The sequence below is a fragment of the Loxodonta africana genome, chromosome 17, assembly GCF_030014295.1.
Source record: "Loxodonta africana isolate mLoxAfr1 chromosome 17, mLoxAfr1.hap2, whole genome shotgun sequence".
Classification (NCBI taxonomy): Eukaryota; Metazoa; Chordata; class Mammalia; order Proboscidea; family Elephantidae; genus Loxodonta; species Loxodonta africana.
The window spans coordinates 81,300,342-81,319,457 of record NC_087358.1 but is presented as its reverse complement, the minus strand read 5'-3'; the positions used below and the strand labels follow the sequence as shown (position 1 = coordinate 81,319,457).

The 19,116-nt window shown below is 37.8% G+C and overlaps 1 protein-coding gene across 35 annotated transcripts in view; it reads right to left on the bottom strand.

The window, feature by feature from the left end:
* The window catches only part of SUPT20H (SPT20 homolog, SAGA complex component), a 55,560-nt gene that overhangs the window by 10,461 nt on the left and 25,983 nt on the right, over window positions 1-19,116 (bottom strand). For 31 of the 35 annotated variants that reach the window (XR_010318226.1, XM_064270219.1, XM_064270226.1 and 28 more), the window contains 10 exons: window positions 13,992-14,063; window positions 12,039-12,196; window positions 10,760-10,786; window positions 10,173-10,205; window positions 9,285-9,402; window positions 8,672-8,774; window positions 8,365-8,523; window positions 6,363-6,432; window positions 5,705-5,856; window positions 815-870 (listed from right to left, as the gene is read on the bottom strand). Coding sequence is in view for 34 of the 35 variants with exons in the window: in XM_064270219.1 (XP_064126289.1) it covers window positions 815-870; window positions 5,705-5,856; window positions 6,363-6,432; window positions 8,365-8,523; window positions 8,672-8,774; window positions 9,285-9,402; window positions 10,173-10,205; window positions 10,760-10,786; window positions 12,039-12,196; window positions 13,992-14,063 (948 nt within the window). In the remaining variant the exon portion in view is untranslated. Of the gene's footprint in view, window positions 1-814; window positions 871-3,765; window positions 3,887-5,704; window positions 5,857-6,362; window positions 6,670-8,364; window positions 8,524-8,671; window positions 8,775-9,284; window positions 9,403-10,172; window positions 10,206-10,759; window positions 10,787-12,038; window positions 12,197-13,991; window positions 14,064-19,116 lie in introns of those variants that run through there. The other 4 variants (XM_064270242.1, XM_064270214.1, XM_064270244.1 and 1 more) reach the window with 4 other exon arrangements.

The following is a 19,116-nucleotide window of genomic DNA, read 5'->3' as shown; positions in this document are numbered from 1 at the left end:
CCAGATCTTTATTTTATGTCTACTTTTTCTAAGTTACCTATAGATAATCCTATCTAATGCCTCACTCCATCCTATAAATTAAAGGACCTAGCACAATACCTGGAATACTATAGATCCACAATGTGTACTAAATGCTCCATCTTCTATCCCTCTTTAAGAATATGTTGATACTAATTACATGTTTAATAAAAGCCTCATTACTGGATACATGCTGTGCTGGTAACTGAAAGGTTGGTGGTTTAAGTCTACCTACAGATGCCTCAGAAGAAAGGCCTGGTGACCTATTTCAGAAAAATCAGCCATTGAAAACCTTACAGAACAAAGTTCTACTGGGACACATACAGAGTTGCTATGAGTGGGAATCCACTCAACAAAAATGTTTTTTTTTTTTTTTTCTCCAGATCCTACAAACACTAAATGACTACTATGTGCTTGGCACTGTGTAAGAAATAACTCTCCTCAGAAAAAGAACATATGCCTTTTTTAAAAATCTTTATTCAAGCACAAAATCTATCATAAACAAACACAAAATGTCTGCTGAAGAGGAATTATTTGGGAAGTGTATCTACTGCTGCTATTGCAAGCAAGCATTCTCTGTTGGAAGAGCTAGTTCTTGATCAGGCAAGGAAGCGTGACCTAATGAGAATAAGAGATACTGATTCTTTCTCCTTATGCACTTGACCATTCATAACCACACCCTTAGAAGATTCTGAACAGATCTCAGTTTCAAATGTTGAATATATACAAATAACACTGTTTTAAAAAAAAAATCAAAGTATAAAATCTTGGACCAAAAGCAGGATTTCAGGTTTACCTGGAGTAGATTTAAGGGCCTTAGACTTGAAGTATTTTTTAAACCAAATGGAACACCTGTTAAATAAAATTCAAAATTATCACAAGGAATTAAAACTTGACCATACATTGAAATAATATGTACCTTAGTATGCATAACTATAAGAATCCTGGTGTCACATGGTTAAGCACTTGGCTGCTAACCCAAAGGTTAGCAGTTGAAACCCACCCAGGAGCTCGTCAGGAGTAAAGACCTGAAGATTTGCTCCCGTAAAGATTACAACCTAGAAAACCCCATGGTGCAATTCTGCTCTGTCATGTGAGGCTGCTATGAATTGGAATTGACTCGACAGCACCCCAACAACATGCATAACCAGAATGTTGTAAGTACTCCCTGCAAAGATGTACTTATTTTTAAAAAACTTTTAAAATACCTTCAAAACAGAAAACTCTTTTTCTCCAATGCTTATCAATGCTGAGAACTTATAAATGTTCTTTAACACCAGGTGTACATTATATTCTATATTTTAGACCCTGGAACTTCATCATCACTACTCTACTAGCTGCAGAAAGAATAATCTGGAAGTATGTGGACACTATGAATGTAATAAAATTATCACTGCTGTGCAAATGTATTTCAGGCACTGGTATCTATCTGCATTCCTCAAATAACTTATCTCTAAGAACTGATGTATTTTTCAGTACAACTATTAAATGATACTAAAGAACTTTGAATTTTATTTGTATAAGGATCAAAACTGAAAACCAGGCAACGCCACTTTGGTAACTCTGAACTTAATCCTGAAAATTTATGACTCAATATGGAGCATATCTCAAAGTAGGGGTTGGCAAACTCTTTTTGTAAACAGTCAGAAAGTAAATTATTAAGTGTTTGTGGGCCACATATAGTCTCTGTCACATATTCTTTTTTTTTTTTAAACAATCCATAACTTAGACACCAGTATTTCAAATACCAGTAGAGTCATCCTTGGTGGACAAGTTTCAGCAGTGCTTCCAGACAAACACAGACTAGGAAAAAGGTCCTGGTGGTCTACTACTAAAAAAATTGGCCACCAGAAACCTTATGAATGTAAGAGGAACACTGCCTGGTGCAGTGTTGGAAAACGAGTCCCTCAGGTTGGAAGGACCTCAAAATATGACTGGGGAAGAGCTGACTCCTCAAAGTAGAATTGACCTTAATGATCTGAATGGAGTCGAGCTTTTGGGACCTTCATTTGCTGAGGTGACATGACTCAAAAGGAAAGGAAAAAGCTGCAAACATCCATTAGTAATCAGAACACAGAACGCATGAAGTATGAATCTAGGAAAAATAAAATGGACTGCATAAAAATCGGTATCTTAGGCATAAGTGAGCTGAAATGGACTCATATTGGCCATTCTGAATCAGACCAATCATATGGTCTACTATGCCAGGAATGACAAACTGAAGAGGAATGGTGTCGTATTCATTGTCAAAAACATCAGTTCAAGAGCTAGCCTCAAGTACAATGCTGTCAGTGACAGGATGATATCCATATTCCTACAAGGCAGATCAGTTAATGAATATTATTCAAATTTATGCACCAACCACTAAATCCAACAACTTCTTTATTGCAAATGCTTTTTTTCAACAACATAAACGACGACTAATCATGTGGATCTCACCAGATGGAATACACAGAAACCAAACCGACTATATCTGTGGAAAGAGGTGACGGAGAAGCTCAATATCAGTCAGAACAAGGCCAGGGGCAGACTGTAGAACAGACCATCAACTGCTTATATGCAAGTTCAAGTTGAAGATGAAGAAAATTACAGTAAGTCCACAAGAGCCAAAGTGCTACCTTGAGAGTATCCCACCTGAATTTAGAGACCATCTCAAGAACAGATTTGACACATTGAACACTAATGACCAAAGACCTGAGAAGTTGTCAAGTGACATTATAAAATAGGGACACCATATATGAAGAAAGCAAAAGGTCGTTAAAAAGACAGGAAAGAAAGAAAAGACCAAAATGGATGTCAAAGAGACTCTGACTCTTGCTCTTGAATGTGGAGTAGGTAAAGTGAAAGGAAGAAATGATGAGCTAGAAGAGCTGCACGAAGATTTCAAAGGGCGGCTTCAGAAGACAAAGTATTATAATGACATGTGTGAGGACCTGCAGTTAGAAAACAAAGGGAAAAACACGTTCAGCATTTCTGAAGTTGAAAGAACTGATGGAAAAATTCAAGGCTCGAGTTGCAATACTGAAGGATTTTACAGGGAAAATACTGAACAAGGCAAGAAGCATCAAAAGAAAATAGAAGGAATACAGACAGTCACCGTACCAAAGAGAACTGGTTGACATTCAATCATTTCAGGAAGTAGCACATAATGAAGAACCGATGGCACTGAAGGAAGAAACCCAAGAAAAACAAGGCTCCAGGAACGGATGGAATACCAAATGGGATATTTCAACAAACAGATGCAGCACTGGAGGTGCTCACTCGTCTATGTCAAGAAATTTGGAAGACATGTTCCTGGCCAACTGACTGGAAGAGATTCATATCTGTGCCCATTCCAAAGAAAGGTGATCCAAAAGAACGTGGATATTATCGAACAATATCATTAATACCATATGCAAGTACAATTTTGCCGAACACCATTCAAAAGCTGTTGCGGCAGCACACAGAGAATTGCCAGAAGTTCAAGCCAGACTGAAAAGAACAAGGGGTATCACTGCTGATGTTAGGTGGATCAAGGCTGAAAGCAAAGAATACCGGAAAGGTGTTTAACTGTGTTTTACTGACTACACAAAGGAATTTGACTGTGTGGATCATTACAAATTATGGATAACACTGTGAGGAATGGGAATTCCAGAACACTTAATTTTACTCATGAGGAACCTGTACACAGACCAAGAGGCAGTCGTCGGAACAGACAAAGGGGTCGCTGTGCGGTTTAAAGTCAGCAAAGGCACTGTATCCTCTCACCGTATTTATGACCCAGGCCACGGTGTCTTCAATCGCTTCATGTGCATCCGAAAGCTGGATAAGGAGTAATGAAGATCAAAGAAGAACTGACGCCTTTGAATTATGGTGTTGGTGAAGAATACTGAATGCCAGAAAAAAAGAACAAATTTGCCTTGGAAGAAATACAGCCACAGCGCTCCTTAGAAGGATGGTGAGTCTCTGTCTCACGTACTCCCTGGAAAAGGACATCATGCTTGGTAGAGGGTCAGTGAAAAAGAAGATGACCCTCAACCAGATGGACTGACAATGACTGGAACAATGGGCTCAAGGATAGCAATGACTGTGAGGATGGTGCAGGACCAGGAAGCATTTCAATCTGTTGTACTTAGGGTCATTAAGAGTCGATACCGACTCGATGGCACCTAACAATAACAACTTAAACTGTGGTTATAGACTGCTGACTCCAGACTCAAAATGTGTATTTTCACAAATATAACAATTTGTATATTAATTAAAACAGCATCTAGTCCTCTAGTCAAATAATTTTAAAGAAAAAAAAAAAGTGAGAAATTCACATGTGAAAACATCAAAGCCTTGTTTAAGAAACTGAAACATTAATACCACTGTCATCAACAAAGATGGCTTGACTGCTTTTAAAAATATCTGAGGTCTGTATAATGCTTTATAGCTTACCAGAGGCACTTTCACTTCACTTATTTCTTGTAAATTCCAACTCAAGTTAGGTATTTTTACTCTCCTTTTAGAGAAAATAAAACTGAGTCTAAGAGACAAAAATTAAGGCCCACAGTTAGCAACTGGAGCCACAAGAAACTGGTAGAGCTGGCTCCCATATCCAGGCTTTGATTCTGTTTCCAGGGCTCCAGTACTAAGCACATTTATGCACTTCAAAGTAAGAAAACTAGAATTAGGAAATCACAGCAGTATATTAACATGTTTAACATTATGTTCTTTGGGTTCTCTTTCTCACAACTCATTAAGTTTCTGACAAATTCTATTTTGTCAAGTTTGTTTTTCCTATTAAATTTTTCCTCATTAGGAAGAAATTGAACTGTTCCAAGAAATTATAATACGTTCTTTTAAAAGCATTAAAAAAGCACAGGTGGTTGTAACCGTGACCCACTATATATAATAAGGATGATAAAAATAACTATAATAAAGCTAATAATAACGATAATGATACCCATACTCACTGCCGCTGAGTAGATTCTGACTCATAGAGACCCTACAGCGAACCTATAGGACAGAGCAGAACTGCCCCATAGGGTTTCAAGGATGTAACGTTTACAGAAGCAGGCTGCCATGTAGTTCTCATGCAGACCAACTGATGGGTTTGAACCACTGACCTTTTGGTTAGCAGCTTAACCACTATGCCACCAAGGCTCCTTTAATGATGAAAACTGCATATATTTTTGAGTGCTAATCATGTCCCTGGCCCAGTTTAAGCATTTCATCTGTATTTACTCATTTAATCCTCACAATAATAGGAGGTAAGGTATTACTATCCTCATTTTATTTATAAGGAAAACGTGGCAGAAAGTAACCTGCCCAAGATTACGTAGCTAGCAACTCACACACAACTGGGACTCAAACTTCAGCAGTCTGGCCCCCGAGTCCAGGCGATTTAGTGACATGCTATGCTGCCTCTCAGGCACAATGTACCTTTTCAAAATACACTGATTTTACCTGGAACATGATTACACTGACAACAGTAAGGCTACTAAAGTTAATTTCATTATAACGTCTAGAAGGCAAAAGATATAATTTGCAAGGACACATGCTTACCAAGTTTTTTTCACAGAGATTGGTTACTAGATAGTTTCAAGGTGATGTATCAGTAAAGACTTTAGAAATTAAGAAATAATACTTCATAAAATACTGATGTCAAATGCCTTTAATTATACTCTTGAAATGACATGTTTATGATTCCCAACATCCTGACCTGCTTGAGAAGCTGGCAGTGCAGCTGGCAGTGCATTTGGTAGCAGACCTCCTGAGGGAAGAAGTCCACTCAGCTGGATCCCCGCAGGGGTCACGGCACCAGTGTTATAGCCCAGCATGGGGTTTGAACCACTCATCAAAGCCTGGGCTCCACTGCAGGAGAATAAAGACAAAGCATTAAACTTGCACTACAAAATAAAATCAGCCACATAATCACTCCCTGCATGAAAAAACCAGGAAACAAAAACCAACCAACTACTAAACAACCAGAATTAGACAGTATTTCTCTGTCTTAGTAACAATTTTAGGATGAGTTTCACTTTTACACTAGAAAGTGATAGCAAATTTTGCTAAATTAAGTACTATGTATTTACCAAAGTTTAACATTCATTGGGAAGAGTAAAACTCTCAAGGGATTAAATGATGGGAACACAGAGGACAAAAAGAAACTCTAAGTTGCTGTCCATGTGAAGCATCATCTTAGTAGTTAACAGATGTTACCTAAAATTTAAAATATGTATGTTGAGGCAGCTTCTATCCGTATCTATTTTCTTTCAGTCTGAGCAATATGCAATTTGTTTTTAATTTCACAAGCAAGAATTCGTGTAGACTGGTGAGAATATCCTTTAAAAAACATGAGTGCATTGATGCACACTTACCAAACAGAGCCCAACACATTGATGAAGTTAACTCCAGCAGAGTTTGCCATGACTTGGGTGGCTGTGGTTCCTGCAGTTATAGATGTTACCATGGTGGAAAGAGGAATGGTTGTTACAGGCATCGCCTGGCTCAGAGACCTTTGCTGCTGAGCAAACTGAGTTAACAAAGTGGGCTGAGGGGTGAAGCCTGAGTCTTGGGGAGTAGGGGTGGCAGAAAGGGTAAAAGGAGTTGAGCTCTGAACATCAGGAGGGTGTGGGGTCGATGAAGGGGTTGGTGTAGGAGGAGATGGTTTAGGAGTTCCAGATCCTGCTCACTGAGAAAAATAAAAATGGCTCGTTTGTTATAAATGGCCAGTCCTTTAAAAATAAGGTTAATGGAATCTTACTTAGCACTGACAATTTGTTCCAGTTCTTTTTTTTTTTAAAGCAGTAAACTGCAAGTGTTAATCTCTACACATGATACATGAGTGTTGCTATACTCATTACAATTAAGGATGCAGTATATCACCTAAAAAAACCCCATCAGAGAAGCTATTACAGTAACAGTGAAAATACACATTTGTAATCTACCACAATACCCACTTACAAGTTAGTTTCCTGCATGCTGCCTTTGGCCTAAAAAGTTTAAAGGAAATGGAATTAATTTTTGTTATTTATGATGTCACTATTTGAGGGCTTCATTTAAAAATACTGCTTATTTTCTGTTACAGTCTCAGATAAACTCTGAATATATTCAATAAATTATGTATGGTTAACAATCATATTTGGCACCTAAATATACATGTTTAATTCCTAACGTATCAAGTGTATCCTGACAGATTTACAAAAAGCTGTAATAAAGCAAGTATTTGATAGATAATACTGCATCTTTAACAGTAACTGTGTACTTCTGTTTAAATGTAGAATGTACAGAAATTCCGTTGTGAATGAAGTATGCACAGTTTATCAATTAAAAAACAAAAAAAAAAAAAACAAAAAATAAAAACCAAAAAAGTAAAACCAAAAGCTCTTGAGGTGTTTTCTTTTTTAGCTTTCATGTCCTGCAGAAAGAAAGGAAAGAAATGTGAATGTCCAGAAGCTGTCACTCAACCCTTACTTAAAGTAACAACTGTGTGCAGTCGATTAACATAATCTATACCCACAACATAAGTAGTGTGAATAAGACTTTCGGAAAATTTATAAAAGTTTTTCTTTGTGCAAAACAAGAAGGCAGAAAAATTACACCTTTTGAGCTATCAAGATGATGTTTACATCTAATGCAAAGACGACTTTATCACTGTGCAGTGTACTAAAACTTCCAGCACATGTCAATTATCTATAAAAAATCTAAAAAACTGGAATGCTTTTTCTTTTTACAAACTGGTACCTAAAGTATCTCAGATATTTATTAATTGGAAGAAATTCTCCCAAACTAGTGCTAGAATTCTTTTATAACTTTTCTTGATGTTAAAAAAAAAAAAAAAATCAGTAGTAAAAATTACAGTATCTTCAGAATGCTTCATGATCATCATCACATTTTAGAAACTGACAATTTATAAGAGTGTAGGAGTGCTCCTGAAAAACCAGCTTTTAGTTTACTGTATCATTGCCTCTGACTAGGTGGCTTGTTACACATACAGACACAGGACTGCAGTGACAACTCTTATGACTTTTTTTTTCATATCAGCTGTACAAATTACATAAAATGTAAAATGATCCTAGGGTTCACTAGAACAAAAAAATATTTTGGAATCTGTCACATTTAGCTATCGGATTATTTTTTCCGGAGACGTGTAGGTTGCAAGTTTTTAAGAAAGGTATACACAGAGTGCATACACAGATACAGAAAAGCAATAAACACACAATACATACAATTAACAAGAGATCTGCCTGAAGCTTCTTACAACTTATACACTTTGGGTACACAGTACATTTAGATTTCATTGGCAAAAAAAAGCCATCTTAAGAGACACTAATGCAAAAGCTTATGAAGATTTACTGAAGAATTTAAGTTATGACTCACTCTGTGATGAGCTGGCAGGTGACAACGCAGCTGGAGAAAGCATGCTAACTTGGCTGAGATCCACAGATGACTTCCGAGACAGACTTGGTGGCTTAGAAGCAGGAGGAGGAGTTGGAGATTTAAGAAAGCTGCTTGCCTGCTGTGGAGTAAAATAGTTACCTAAAAGAGGAATAAAAAAGTTATTTCCTGGATTTATAACTAAAAATTCTGTGAACTGTGTAAATCCAAACGGGTAAAGTTTTAAAAAGAGACTGTGGTCGTATGCCATTTCTTCTTCTTGATGACAGAAAAGTAAGATGTTTAATACCTGAGGAACTGTTTCCTGGGCCTGAGGGAAGTTTGATGGGTGGAGGCCGATGCTTTACTCCCTTTCCCAGCACTGAAGACTGAACTGACACGGTCTCAGGCTGCTAAGGGAAAGTGACAGTACACATACTTGTGAAAACTAACGTTACATCAGAAATTCATAAATTAAGATCACTATAACAACTCTGATATGAAAACACACAATTTAAAATTCTGCTACCAATATTATAGATGTTACAGAGAAACATTATTACACACAATGAGATCCATGAAATAAATTACAGTGTACATAAAAGATGAAAGAATGTTTCTGGAATAACAGGGTGGGGAGAAAGAGTCTGAGGGAGAAGGGTAACATGAAAGCAAAGCTTCCACTCTGCTACTCCTCTTCCAGGAAAATAACTGTTAAAGATAGGTGATTAGTACATAGGTGTTCATTCTACTTTTCTGAATATTTGAAAACTTCTATTATAAAAAGTTAAATAATATAAAAAGAAAGTTAAAGTAAATACAAAACCCAACTCCCCACCACCCCTGCTCCAAATATTTTCTAAAATTTCTCAGATTTCTTGAGAAACAATTAGCCACAAAAAAGTAACAGTGATCAAACCCACTTCTGTTTCTTTCCCTGGAGAGTGCTGACTCAGACTGGCTGAGCCACTGGAGCTGTGTGACATCCTGATTGGACACTTGGCTTCATTCTGGACCAACTCCTGGTACTGATTGACCACCCTGAAATATTTGAGAAAAAACAGATAACAGATTACTAAGACTATTTTAAACATAAATTTATCATACAGGGAATAATGTACCATAATTAAAAAAATGATCCCATCAAAATTAACTCAGAAATCAAAATTAGGCAACTTACCTTTGTGCTAAAAGTACATTCCTTAAATCTTTTCAATGACAAACTAATGCTCAAAACATTTTGCAAAAAGACATCTAAAGAGAGATTTTCAGTATCTTGTTTTTAATACAAAAGTTGCAGGAATTATATAACCAATAAGCAGCTAAATTACTCATTGACTCTTAGATTTTGATTAAACTACTACCCAGAAACCATCTTCCTTAGCTACAGTGAATATGTCTAAGTTTTCTTACTAAAAAAAAAAAAAATGTATTTTAAACTTTATTCCTTTAACTGATTTTTTCCTAATTCTATGAAAAACATTCCAGGTATTAAAAATTAGGGAAATGGAATTAAGTCCCTCCAAATCTCATACCACAAAAATAATCACTCCCAACAGTTTACTGTATCACCCCCTTTCAAACATTTTCCTAGAATCACTAAATTTTAGAGTTGGAAAGGTTCTTACAGACTTTACAGCGCAAGGCTCTAATTTACAACAGAGGCCCATAAATATTAAACTGCACGTTTAACCAGCTGATGAGCTAACTAGAATCAAGGTTTTTAATTCCTAATAGAGTACGCCCTAGCCTGAAAGAGTAAAAGTTTCTCATACCCATCCAGGCCAAAAATAAAGATGCAAATATTTTACCTCTGAGCATCAGTTTTTGATCCAATAATGAACCTCAAATATTAAAAAAAAAAAAAAAAAATTATTAGGTAAGAGTTATGAGAGTCCTGGAATTACTTTGAAGGCAACTATATTTTAGAGATAGTAATTTTAGAAATGAATTTTAAATATAACAAGATACCATGAAAAAAATTAAAAAATACATTTAAACCTATGAAACAATGGCCAAGTTTTACATGCATTAAGAAATAATTATATGAATGGCTGATTTATTAACTTAAAGGGAGATTTATTCTGGCACAAAACTTAAATATCAGAATGAAGTCTGGGATGAAGGTCACCCAGGGTCAAACATCCTCAAGTGCCTGCCCGACCGCGAAATCCCACACACACAGCGCAGGGCCTTCGGCCTTCCTCTTACTTTAACCTTTGGTCACACAGTCACTATTAGCATCTACATAACAGAGCCTTAGAATATATTTTAGACAAGTTTAAAAAAGACAGTTTATTGATAATTCAAATGAAATGCCTTTAGCAAGTTCTTCTGGGAGAGTTTGACATTTATATGAGTTCTTAAACTAAAACAGTTGGGTTTATTTTTGAATTACCAATTTGAATGCTCATCTGTGGAGGAGCTGAAATATAAAATAAAATAAACTTGGTTAAGGCAGCTCAACTTCAACTTCATAGTTATTAAACCATGTAATTTACGAATATGAAAAAAGGAAGATAATCATGCAGTGTTCTCGCAGTGATTCTAAGATAAGGCAAAGCATTAAATTCTCTTCTTGTAAAACAAATGCAGTCAGCTGGCTTGCTGGACTGATGTTTTTCTACTTCAATGAGAATATACACCCTTAATTTTAGAAAAGTTAATACATTTACTTAAAATGACCAATGAATGCCTTCAAGATTTCTTTTAACATAGGTAATCAAAACATCTGACCTTCGTACTCTGGAAACAATAGAAACTGGTAATCGGTTTAAAAAAAAAAAAATTAGCTGAGAATTCTCTGCTGTTGCTATCTCCTCACATCAACTTTTACCTAGGTATTGGTAAAATTACTCTTTAAAAACTACTTTTCGATTGTAGTTTCAATTAGTTTTTTTGTATAAGGCTTTATAAACAATTTAACATACACCTGGCCCCTCCCTTTTCTGCTGAGCTCCTCTGTTTTCTTCTTTTCAAAGTAGCATCAACTTGGTTATAAAACAAACAAAACTAATAATAAAGCCAATAATAAGAAACAAAAATTAAAAACTAGTATCCTCTACTAAATATTGGAAGATAGTATCAACTATATTTCTAAAGCCAATAACAACATTTAGCACTCTCTGTTCTTACATATGCAGTGAGGTAACACATAAAAAAAAAAAAAAAAAACTCATAGTGACTCTATAGGACAGAGCAGAACTGCCCCACAGGGTGTCCAAGGAGCCGCTGGTGGGTTCGAGCTGCTCTTAACCACTGCACAACCAGGATGCTAATGTAATACTAGGCATCTTCAATAGGCTTTACATTTAGCAAATTTGCTTCCCACTTAAACTATTGCCCTGAAACACCCCACATTTACAGAGAGGCTAAAGTCTTAAGTGGCTACCCATAAATACACGAAGAAGGATATCACAGACATATCTTTTAAAGAAAGTATAAAAGTAACTATATAATAGTTATTTTTAACTATTATTTTAAATAGCTCTTGAACAAATTAACTATGATTTATTAAGTTTACACAGGTCCACTGCCAAAGGTAATTGAAGTATTTAACAAATTCCCAAAGAGAAATTCATTTGTTAATGCTTCATCAGGAGTGGCTAAATAAATGCTGGATGCCTAATTTTGTCAACAACAAATTGTATTTAAGTTTTGTATTCAACAGAACTTACTGGGATGGAGACATCTGGCTACTGCTTTCCTCTTCTTCTTTACACGGCTGTATTTTACCATAGTAAAGTGGATCACCAAGTGACTGCATAATGGTCAACTTTGTTTTCTGATGCTGATTACCAGTTTCACATTCAAATACATAATCATCTTTTACCTCCTGAGAAAAACAGAATATCCAAAATAAATACCCTCTCAAGTAAGTAAATCATCAGAATTGACAAATATCAGGAAATAAATGACACACTTCACGTCTGTTTGGCAACAGGAAGAAACACGGAAGGTAAGCTACAGAGCCGTTTAGACTGCTTAACAGAATAGAATAAAGCACAGGAGTCTTTCATATGTGGTGCTCTGGGGACGAAGGAGTGCCTGGGTGGCACAAGCGGTTAACACACTTGGCTGCTGTCATGGATTGAACCGTGTCCCCCTAAAAGTATGTGTCAACTTGGTTAGGCCATAATTCCCAGTATTGTGTGGTTGTCCTCCGTTTTGTGATTGTAATTTTATGTTAAGAGAATTAGGGTCGGGTTGTAACACTATCCTTACTCAGGTGGCCTCCCTGTTCCAGTGTGAAGGCAGTTTCCGTGGGGTGTGGCCTGCACCACCTTTTATCTCTCGAGATAAAGGGAAAGGGAAAAAGCAGAGAGTTGGGGACCTCATTTGGACACAGGGTCCCTGCGTCTGAGAAACTCCTCAACCAGGGCAAGATTGAGGACAAGGACCTTCCTCCAGAGCTGACACAGAGAGAGAAAGCCTTCCCCTGGAGGTGACACCCTGAATTTGGATTTGTAACCTACCAGACTGTGAGAGGAAACCCAGGTGGCGTAGTGGTTAAGTGCTACGGCTGCTAACCAAAAGGTCAGCAGTTCAAATCTGCCAGGTGCTCCTTGGAAACTCTATGGAGCAGTTCTACTCTGTCCTATAGGGTTGCTATGAGTCGGAATAGACTCGACGGCACTGGGTTGTTTTTTTTTTTGGTTTAGACTGTGAGAAAACTAATTTCTCTTTGTTAAAGCCATTCATCTGTGGTATACTGTTATGGTAGCAATAGATGACTAAGACAGCTGCTAACCGAAAGGCTAGCAGTTTGAGACCACCCAGAAGCACCTCAGAAGAAAGGCTTGATGACCTACTTCCAGAGTCAGCCACTGAAAACCCCATGTAGCACAGTTCTACTCTGACACACACGGGGTCACTATGCGTCGGAACTGACTCAACAGCAATTGGTTTCCCACCCCCCCCCACCAGGGGGAATGAGAATTCCAGTGGGGTATTCAGTCACCCAAGTTTAAGGAACTCTGGCAGACTATAATATACTGGACACGTAAATTGCAAATATTAAATAATATCAGGGGAATAAAACCTTTGAAAGCAGTTCTGCTTCTATATGTCATGCATCTGTTGTCACACAAACATAGGTTAATCATTTCTCAAAAAACAAACCAGTTGCCATCGAGTCAATTCCGACGCATGGTGACCCATGTGTGCAAAGTAGAACTGCTCCATAAGGTTGTCAAGGCTATGATCTTTTTGGAAGCAGACTGCCAGGCCTTTCTTCCAAGGTGCTTCTGGGTAGGTTCAAATTGCCAACTTTTTGGATAGTGGTTGAGCGCTTAATTATTTGCACCACACAGGGACACCTACTTTAACAAAGGATTACTGCAATTAGAGAGGTTACTTCTGTTAAAAGACAGGCATTCTTACAAGAAATTATGAATTACTAATTTGAAATACGAAACTAATCAGAACTACCAATGTGCAACCAAAAGTAAAAATGCTTTAAAATGAAGACCATGCTTTATAAACATGAAAAACAGATGTTTCTTCTCGTAATTCATTAAACCCCAGAAAATGTCCCAAACTAAAAAGCAACTGCACGTTACATTTAATAAATTTGAATCCTAGATTAGAAACAGCACTACTAGAAAGGGAGACTGGCCATAATTACTTACATGGGCTGGCCATACAGTCGGTTGTGAATCATCAGATTTGATAGACTTCTCTACTTTAGCGTATTTCTCTACCTAAACAATCCAATCAAGAGACAACAAATATAACAGAATCAGTATTCTGACCAAAAATAAAAATGTAAAAAAATCAACAGTACAATGTAATTTTTATGAGAATAATTCTAGAATCACTAATATCAACTACTTAAGTTTAAAACTCAGCTGGTACATTCCATTAAAATAACTGGCTTCGTGCGGTTGTTAGGTGTGTCCACCTGATTCCGACTCGCTGCCCTATGTACAACAGAACGAAATACTGCCCAGTCCTGCACCATCCGCACAACTGTTGCTATGTTTGAGCTCCCTGTTGCAGCCACTGCAACAATCCACTTCGCTGAGGGTCTTCCTCTTTTTCGCTGGCCCTCTACTTTACCAAGCATGATGTTCTCCTCCAGGGACTGGTGCTCCTGATAACATGTTCAAAGTATGTGTGACAAAGTCTTGCCATCCTTGTTTCTAAGGAGCATTCTGACTGTACTTCTTCGAACACAGGTTTGCTCCTTTGGTAGTCCACAGCATACTCAATATTCTTCACCAACATCATAATTCCAAAGTGTCAATTCTTCGGTCTTCCTTATTCATTGTCCAGCTTTCACATGCATATGATGTAACTGAGAAGACCACGGCTTGGGTCAGGTGCCCTTAGTCCTTAAAATAACATCTTTGCTTTTTAAGACTTCAAAGAGATCTTCTGCAGCAGATTTGCCAATGCAATGCGTCTTTTGATTTCTTGACTGCCGCTTCCATGGTCGCTGACTGTGGATTCGAGTAACCTGAAATCATTGACAACTTCCATCTTTCCTCCATTTATCATGTTGCTGCTGACTGGTCCAGTTCTGAGGATTTTTCCTTTATGTTGAGGTGAAATCCATACCGAAGGCTCTGGTCTTTGATCTTCATCAATGAGTGCTTCAAGTCCTCTTCACTTTCAGCATGCAAGGTTGTGTAATGTGTGTATCCCAGGTTGTTAATGAGTCTTCCTTTAATCCTGATGCCCCATTCTTCTTCATATAGTCCAGCTTCTTACCTTATTTGCTTAGCATGCAAACTGAATAAACATGGTGAAAGGATACAACCCTGATGCACACCTTTCCTGACTTAAAATCACATAGTAGCCCCTTGTTCTATGTGAAGAACTGCCTCTTGGTCTAAGTACAGGTTCCTCATGAGCACAATTAAGTGTTCTGGAATTCTCATTCTTGGCAATGTTATCCATAATTTGTTATGATCCACATGGTCGAATGCCTTAGCACAGTCAATAAAACACAGGTAAACATCTTTCTAGTATTCTCTACTTTCAGCCAGGACCCATCTGACATCAGCAATGATACTCCTCCTTCCACATCCTCTTCTGAATCCGGCTGGAATTTCTGGAAGTTCCCAGTCGTTTATATACTGCTGTACCCGCTTTTGAAAGACCTTCAGCAAAATTTTACTTGTGTGTGATATTAATGATATTGTTCTATAATTTCCATACTTTTCTATCTCTTTTCTTTGGAATCAGTACAAATATGGATGTCTTTCAGTCAGTTGGCCTGGTAGCTGTCTTCCAAATTTCTTGGCACAGAAGAGTGAGCACTTCAGGCCTGTATCCATTGGAACATCTCAGCTGGTATTCCATCATTTCCTGGAGCCTTGTTTTTCACCAAGGCCTTCAGTGCAGCTTGGGTCTCTTCCTCCAGTACGATCGGTTCTTGATTATATGCCACCTCCTGAAATGGTTGAACGTCGACCAATCTTTTTGGTACAGTAACTCTGTGTATTCCTTCCATCTTCTTTTCATGCTTCCTGCATCATTTAATATTTTCCCTGTAGGACCCTTTAATATTGCAACCAAGGCTTGAATTTTTTCTTCAGTTCTTTCAACTTAAAAAATACTAAGCGTGTTCTTTCTTTTTTGTTTTTGAATTCCAAGTCTTCGCATATTTCATTCCAATACTTTGTCTTCTTAAGCCACGCTTTGAAATCTTTTGTTCAGCTCTTTTTATCTTTTCTTCTGCTTGCTTTAGGTACTCTACATTCAAGAGGAACTTTCAGCATCTCTTCAGACATCCATTTTGGTCTTTTCTTTCTTTTCTGTCTTTTTAATGACCTCTTTTTTATTTTTTATTTTGCATCATGCTTTAAGTGAAGGTTTACAAATCAAGTCAGTCTCTCACACAAAAATTTATATACACCTTGCTATACATCCTAGATACTCTCCCCCTAATGAGACAGCACACTCCTTCCCTCCACTCTCTTTTCATGTCCATTTGGCCAGCTTCTAACCCCCTCTGCCCTCTCATTTCCTCTTCAGACAGAAGCTGCCCACATAGTCTCATGTGCCTACTTGATCCAAAAAGCTCACTCTTCACCAGTATCATTCTCTATCCCATAGTCCGGTCTAATCCCTGTCCGAAGAGTTGGCTTTGGGAATGGTTCCTGTCTTGGGCTAACAGAAGGTCTGGGGACCATGACCTTGGGGGTCCTTATACTCTCAGTCAGACCATTAATTCTGGTCTTTTTACGAGAATTTGGGGTCTGCATCCCACTGCTCTTCTGCTCCCTCAGGGGTTCTCTGTTGTGTTCCCTGTCAGGGCAGTCATCAGTTGTAGCCAGGCACCATCTAGTTCTTCTGGTCTCAGGCTTATGTTGTCTGGGGTTTATGTGGTCCTTTCTGTCTCTTGGGCTCGACCTCTTGCTTTCTTCATGTATGATTTCCTCGATGTCATTCCACAACTCGTCTGGTCTGCAGTCATTAGTGTTCAATGGGTCATATCTATTCTTGAGGTGGTCTCTAAATTGAAGTGGAATATACTCAGGGTCATACTTTGGCCCTCGTGGACTTATTCTAATTTTCTTCAACTTCGACTTGCATGTGAACAATAGATGGTCTGTTCCTCAATCAGCCCCCGGCCTTGTTTTGAAGGACGAAATTGAGGTTTCCCATCATCTCTTTCCACAGATGAAGTTAATCTGATTCCTGTGTATTACATCTGGTGAGGTCATGTGTATACTTGTTGTTTATGTTGTCGAAAAAGGTATCTGTAACGAAGAAGTTGTTGGTCTTGCCAAATCCTATCATGCAATCTCAGATGTTGTTTCTACCACCAAGATCCTATTTTCCAACTACCAATTTGTCTCCTTTGTTTCCAACTTTTGCATTCCAGTGGTCAGTAATTATCAATGCATCTTGATCAACTTCAAACTGCAAAAGTTGGTAAAAGTCTTTAATTTCTCCATCTTTGGCCTTAGTGGCTGGTGCATAAATTTGAGTAATAATCATATTAAGTGGTCTTCCATATAGATGTATGGATATTAATCATCGACAGAGCTGTATTTCAGGATAGATCTTCAAATGTTCTTTTTGATGATGAATGCAATGTCATTCCTCTTCAACTTGTCATTCTTAGCATAGTCGACTATATGATTGTCTGATTCAAAATGGCCAATTATCAGTCCATTTCAGCTCACTAATGCCCAGGATATCAATGTTTATGTGTTCCATTTCATTTTTGATGACTTTCAATTTTCCTAGATTCATACTTCATACATTCCACATTTCAGTTAGTAATGGATGTTTGCAGCTGTTTCTTATTTTGAGTCCTGCCACATCAGCAAATGAAGGTCCCGAAAGCTTGACTCCATCCACATCGTTAAGGCTGACTCTACTTTGAGGAGGCAGCTCTCCCCCAATCGTATTTTGAGTGCCTTCCAACCTCAGGGGGCTCATCTTCTGGCACTGTATCAGACAATGTTCTGCTACTATTATTCGTAAGGTTTTCACTAGCCAGTTTTTTCAGAGGCAGACTGCCAGGGCCTTCTTCCAAGTCTGTCTTAGTCTGGAAGCTCAGCTGAAACCTGTCTACCAAGGCTTTAAGAATTTAAACAAATAAATGGCTTTAAGACTTTAAAAAAAAAATCACTTTTGCCATTAAATATACCTAATAAATATGACTGCTCTCCTGGATAGTGCCTTTTCATTTTAGTTTCTCAGCTGGGGTCACATTTGTCTTTTATAACCTTTCCTTCAGGAAAACTGGGATGCTGAAGAGCAGATTAAAAACCAGAATTTCCTCCCTTTGACTTAGTTTTTAATGGAACAGGAGTTGTAATGTAGTAGTTGGGACAAAACTGGAAGAGGACTAGGGAAGATATGATGTTAAAACTGATAAAGCTGTTGTGACACTTTGCCATATTCTAGTCAGACCTGGGCTATGAGACTCTTCCTGAGTCTGGAGGAAGTGAAACTCATGTTGAGTACTCATTAAAAATATAAATCCCCTTGTCCCTCCCCTGGAGACCCTGATTCATTAAGTCTTAAGTCAGGCTTGAAATCTGTATGTTACCCTGATGATTCTTCTGAGCCAGTGAGACTGAGAAACCCTGCATCAGGGCCATGCTGCTCATAGTCGGGTAAGCCCAACATCTGTGCCACCCGGGACCCTGTCAGAATTGCAGCGTCTCAGGCCCTAATCCAAACTTGGTTGGTGGTTTGGAACCACCAGCAGCTCTGTAGGAGAAAGATGTTCAAGTCTGCTTCGGTAAAGATTACAGCCTAGGAGCAGGCAGTTCTACTCTGTCCTACAGTGCCACTATAAATCAGAATCAACTTGACAGCAAGGAGTTTGGTTCTTTTTGGTTTTAATACGGAGAATAATAGTACCTGTGCTAGTCTGGTAAGAAAACAAAAGAACAACAACAAGCATCTACCAAAATAACTAACCAATTGCAAAGAGTGGAGTGAATAAGAAAAAAGGAACACAGGAGAAACAGTAAAATAAAAGAAATATGGGACTTCGCATTGAAACATCCCTCTGCTATCTTCAATCATTGATAGTTCATACGTATCATGGGTCAGCAGAGAGTATCTCCCTAAATCTTCTCCTAAACCTTGCCCACTGCTCAAGTACTATTAATTTTCACATAATATAAAAATATTTTAAGTGTAAATAAAGAAATATTAAGGAAATATGAAGAACTACTATGAAAAAACTAGAGGCATCTCATGTGTGCTATGCAATAAGTACCGTATTTTTTCACATTTAAAAAACCATTTTGATTACTTCTGTGTTTTTTTTTTTTTTTT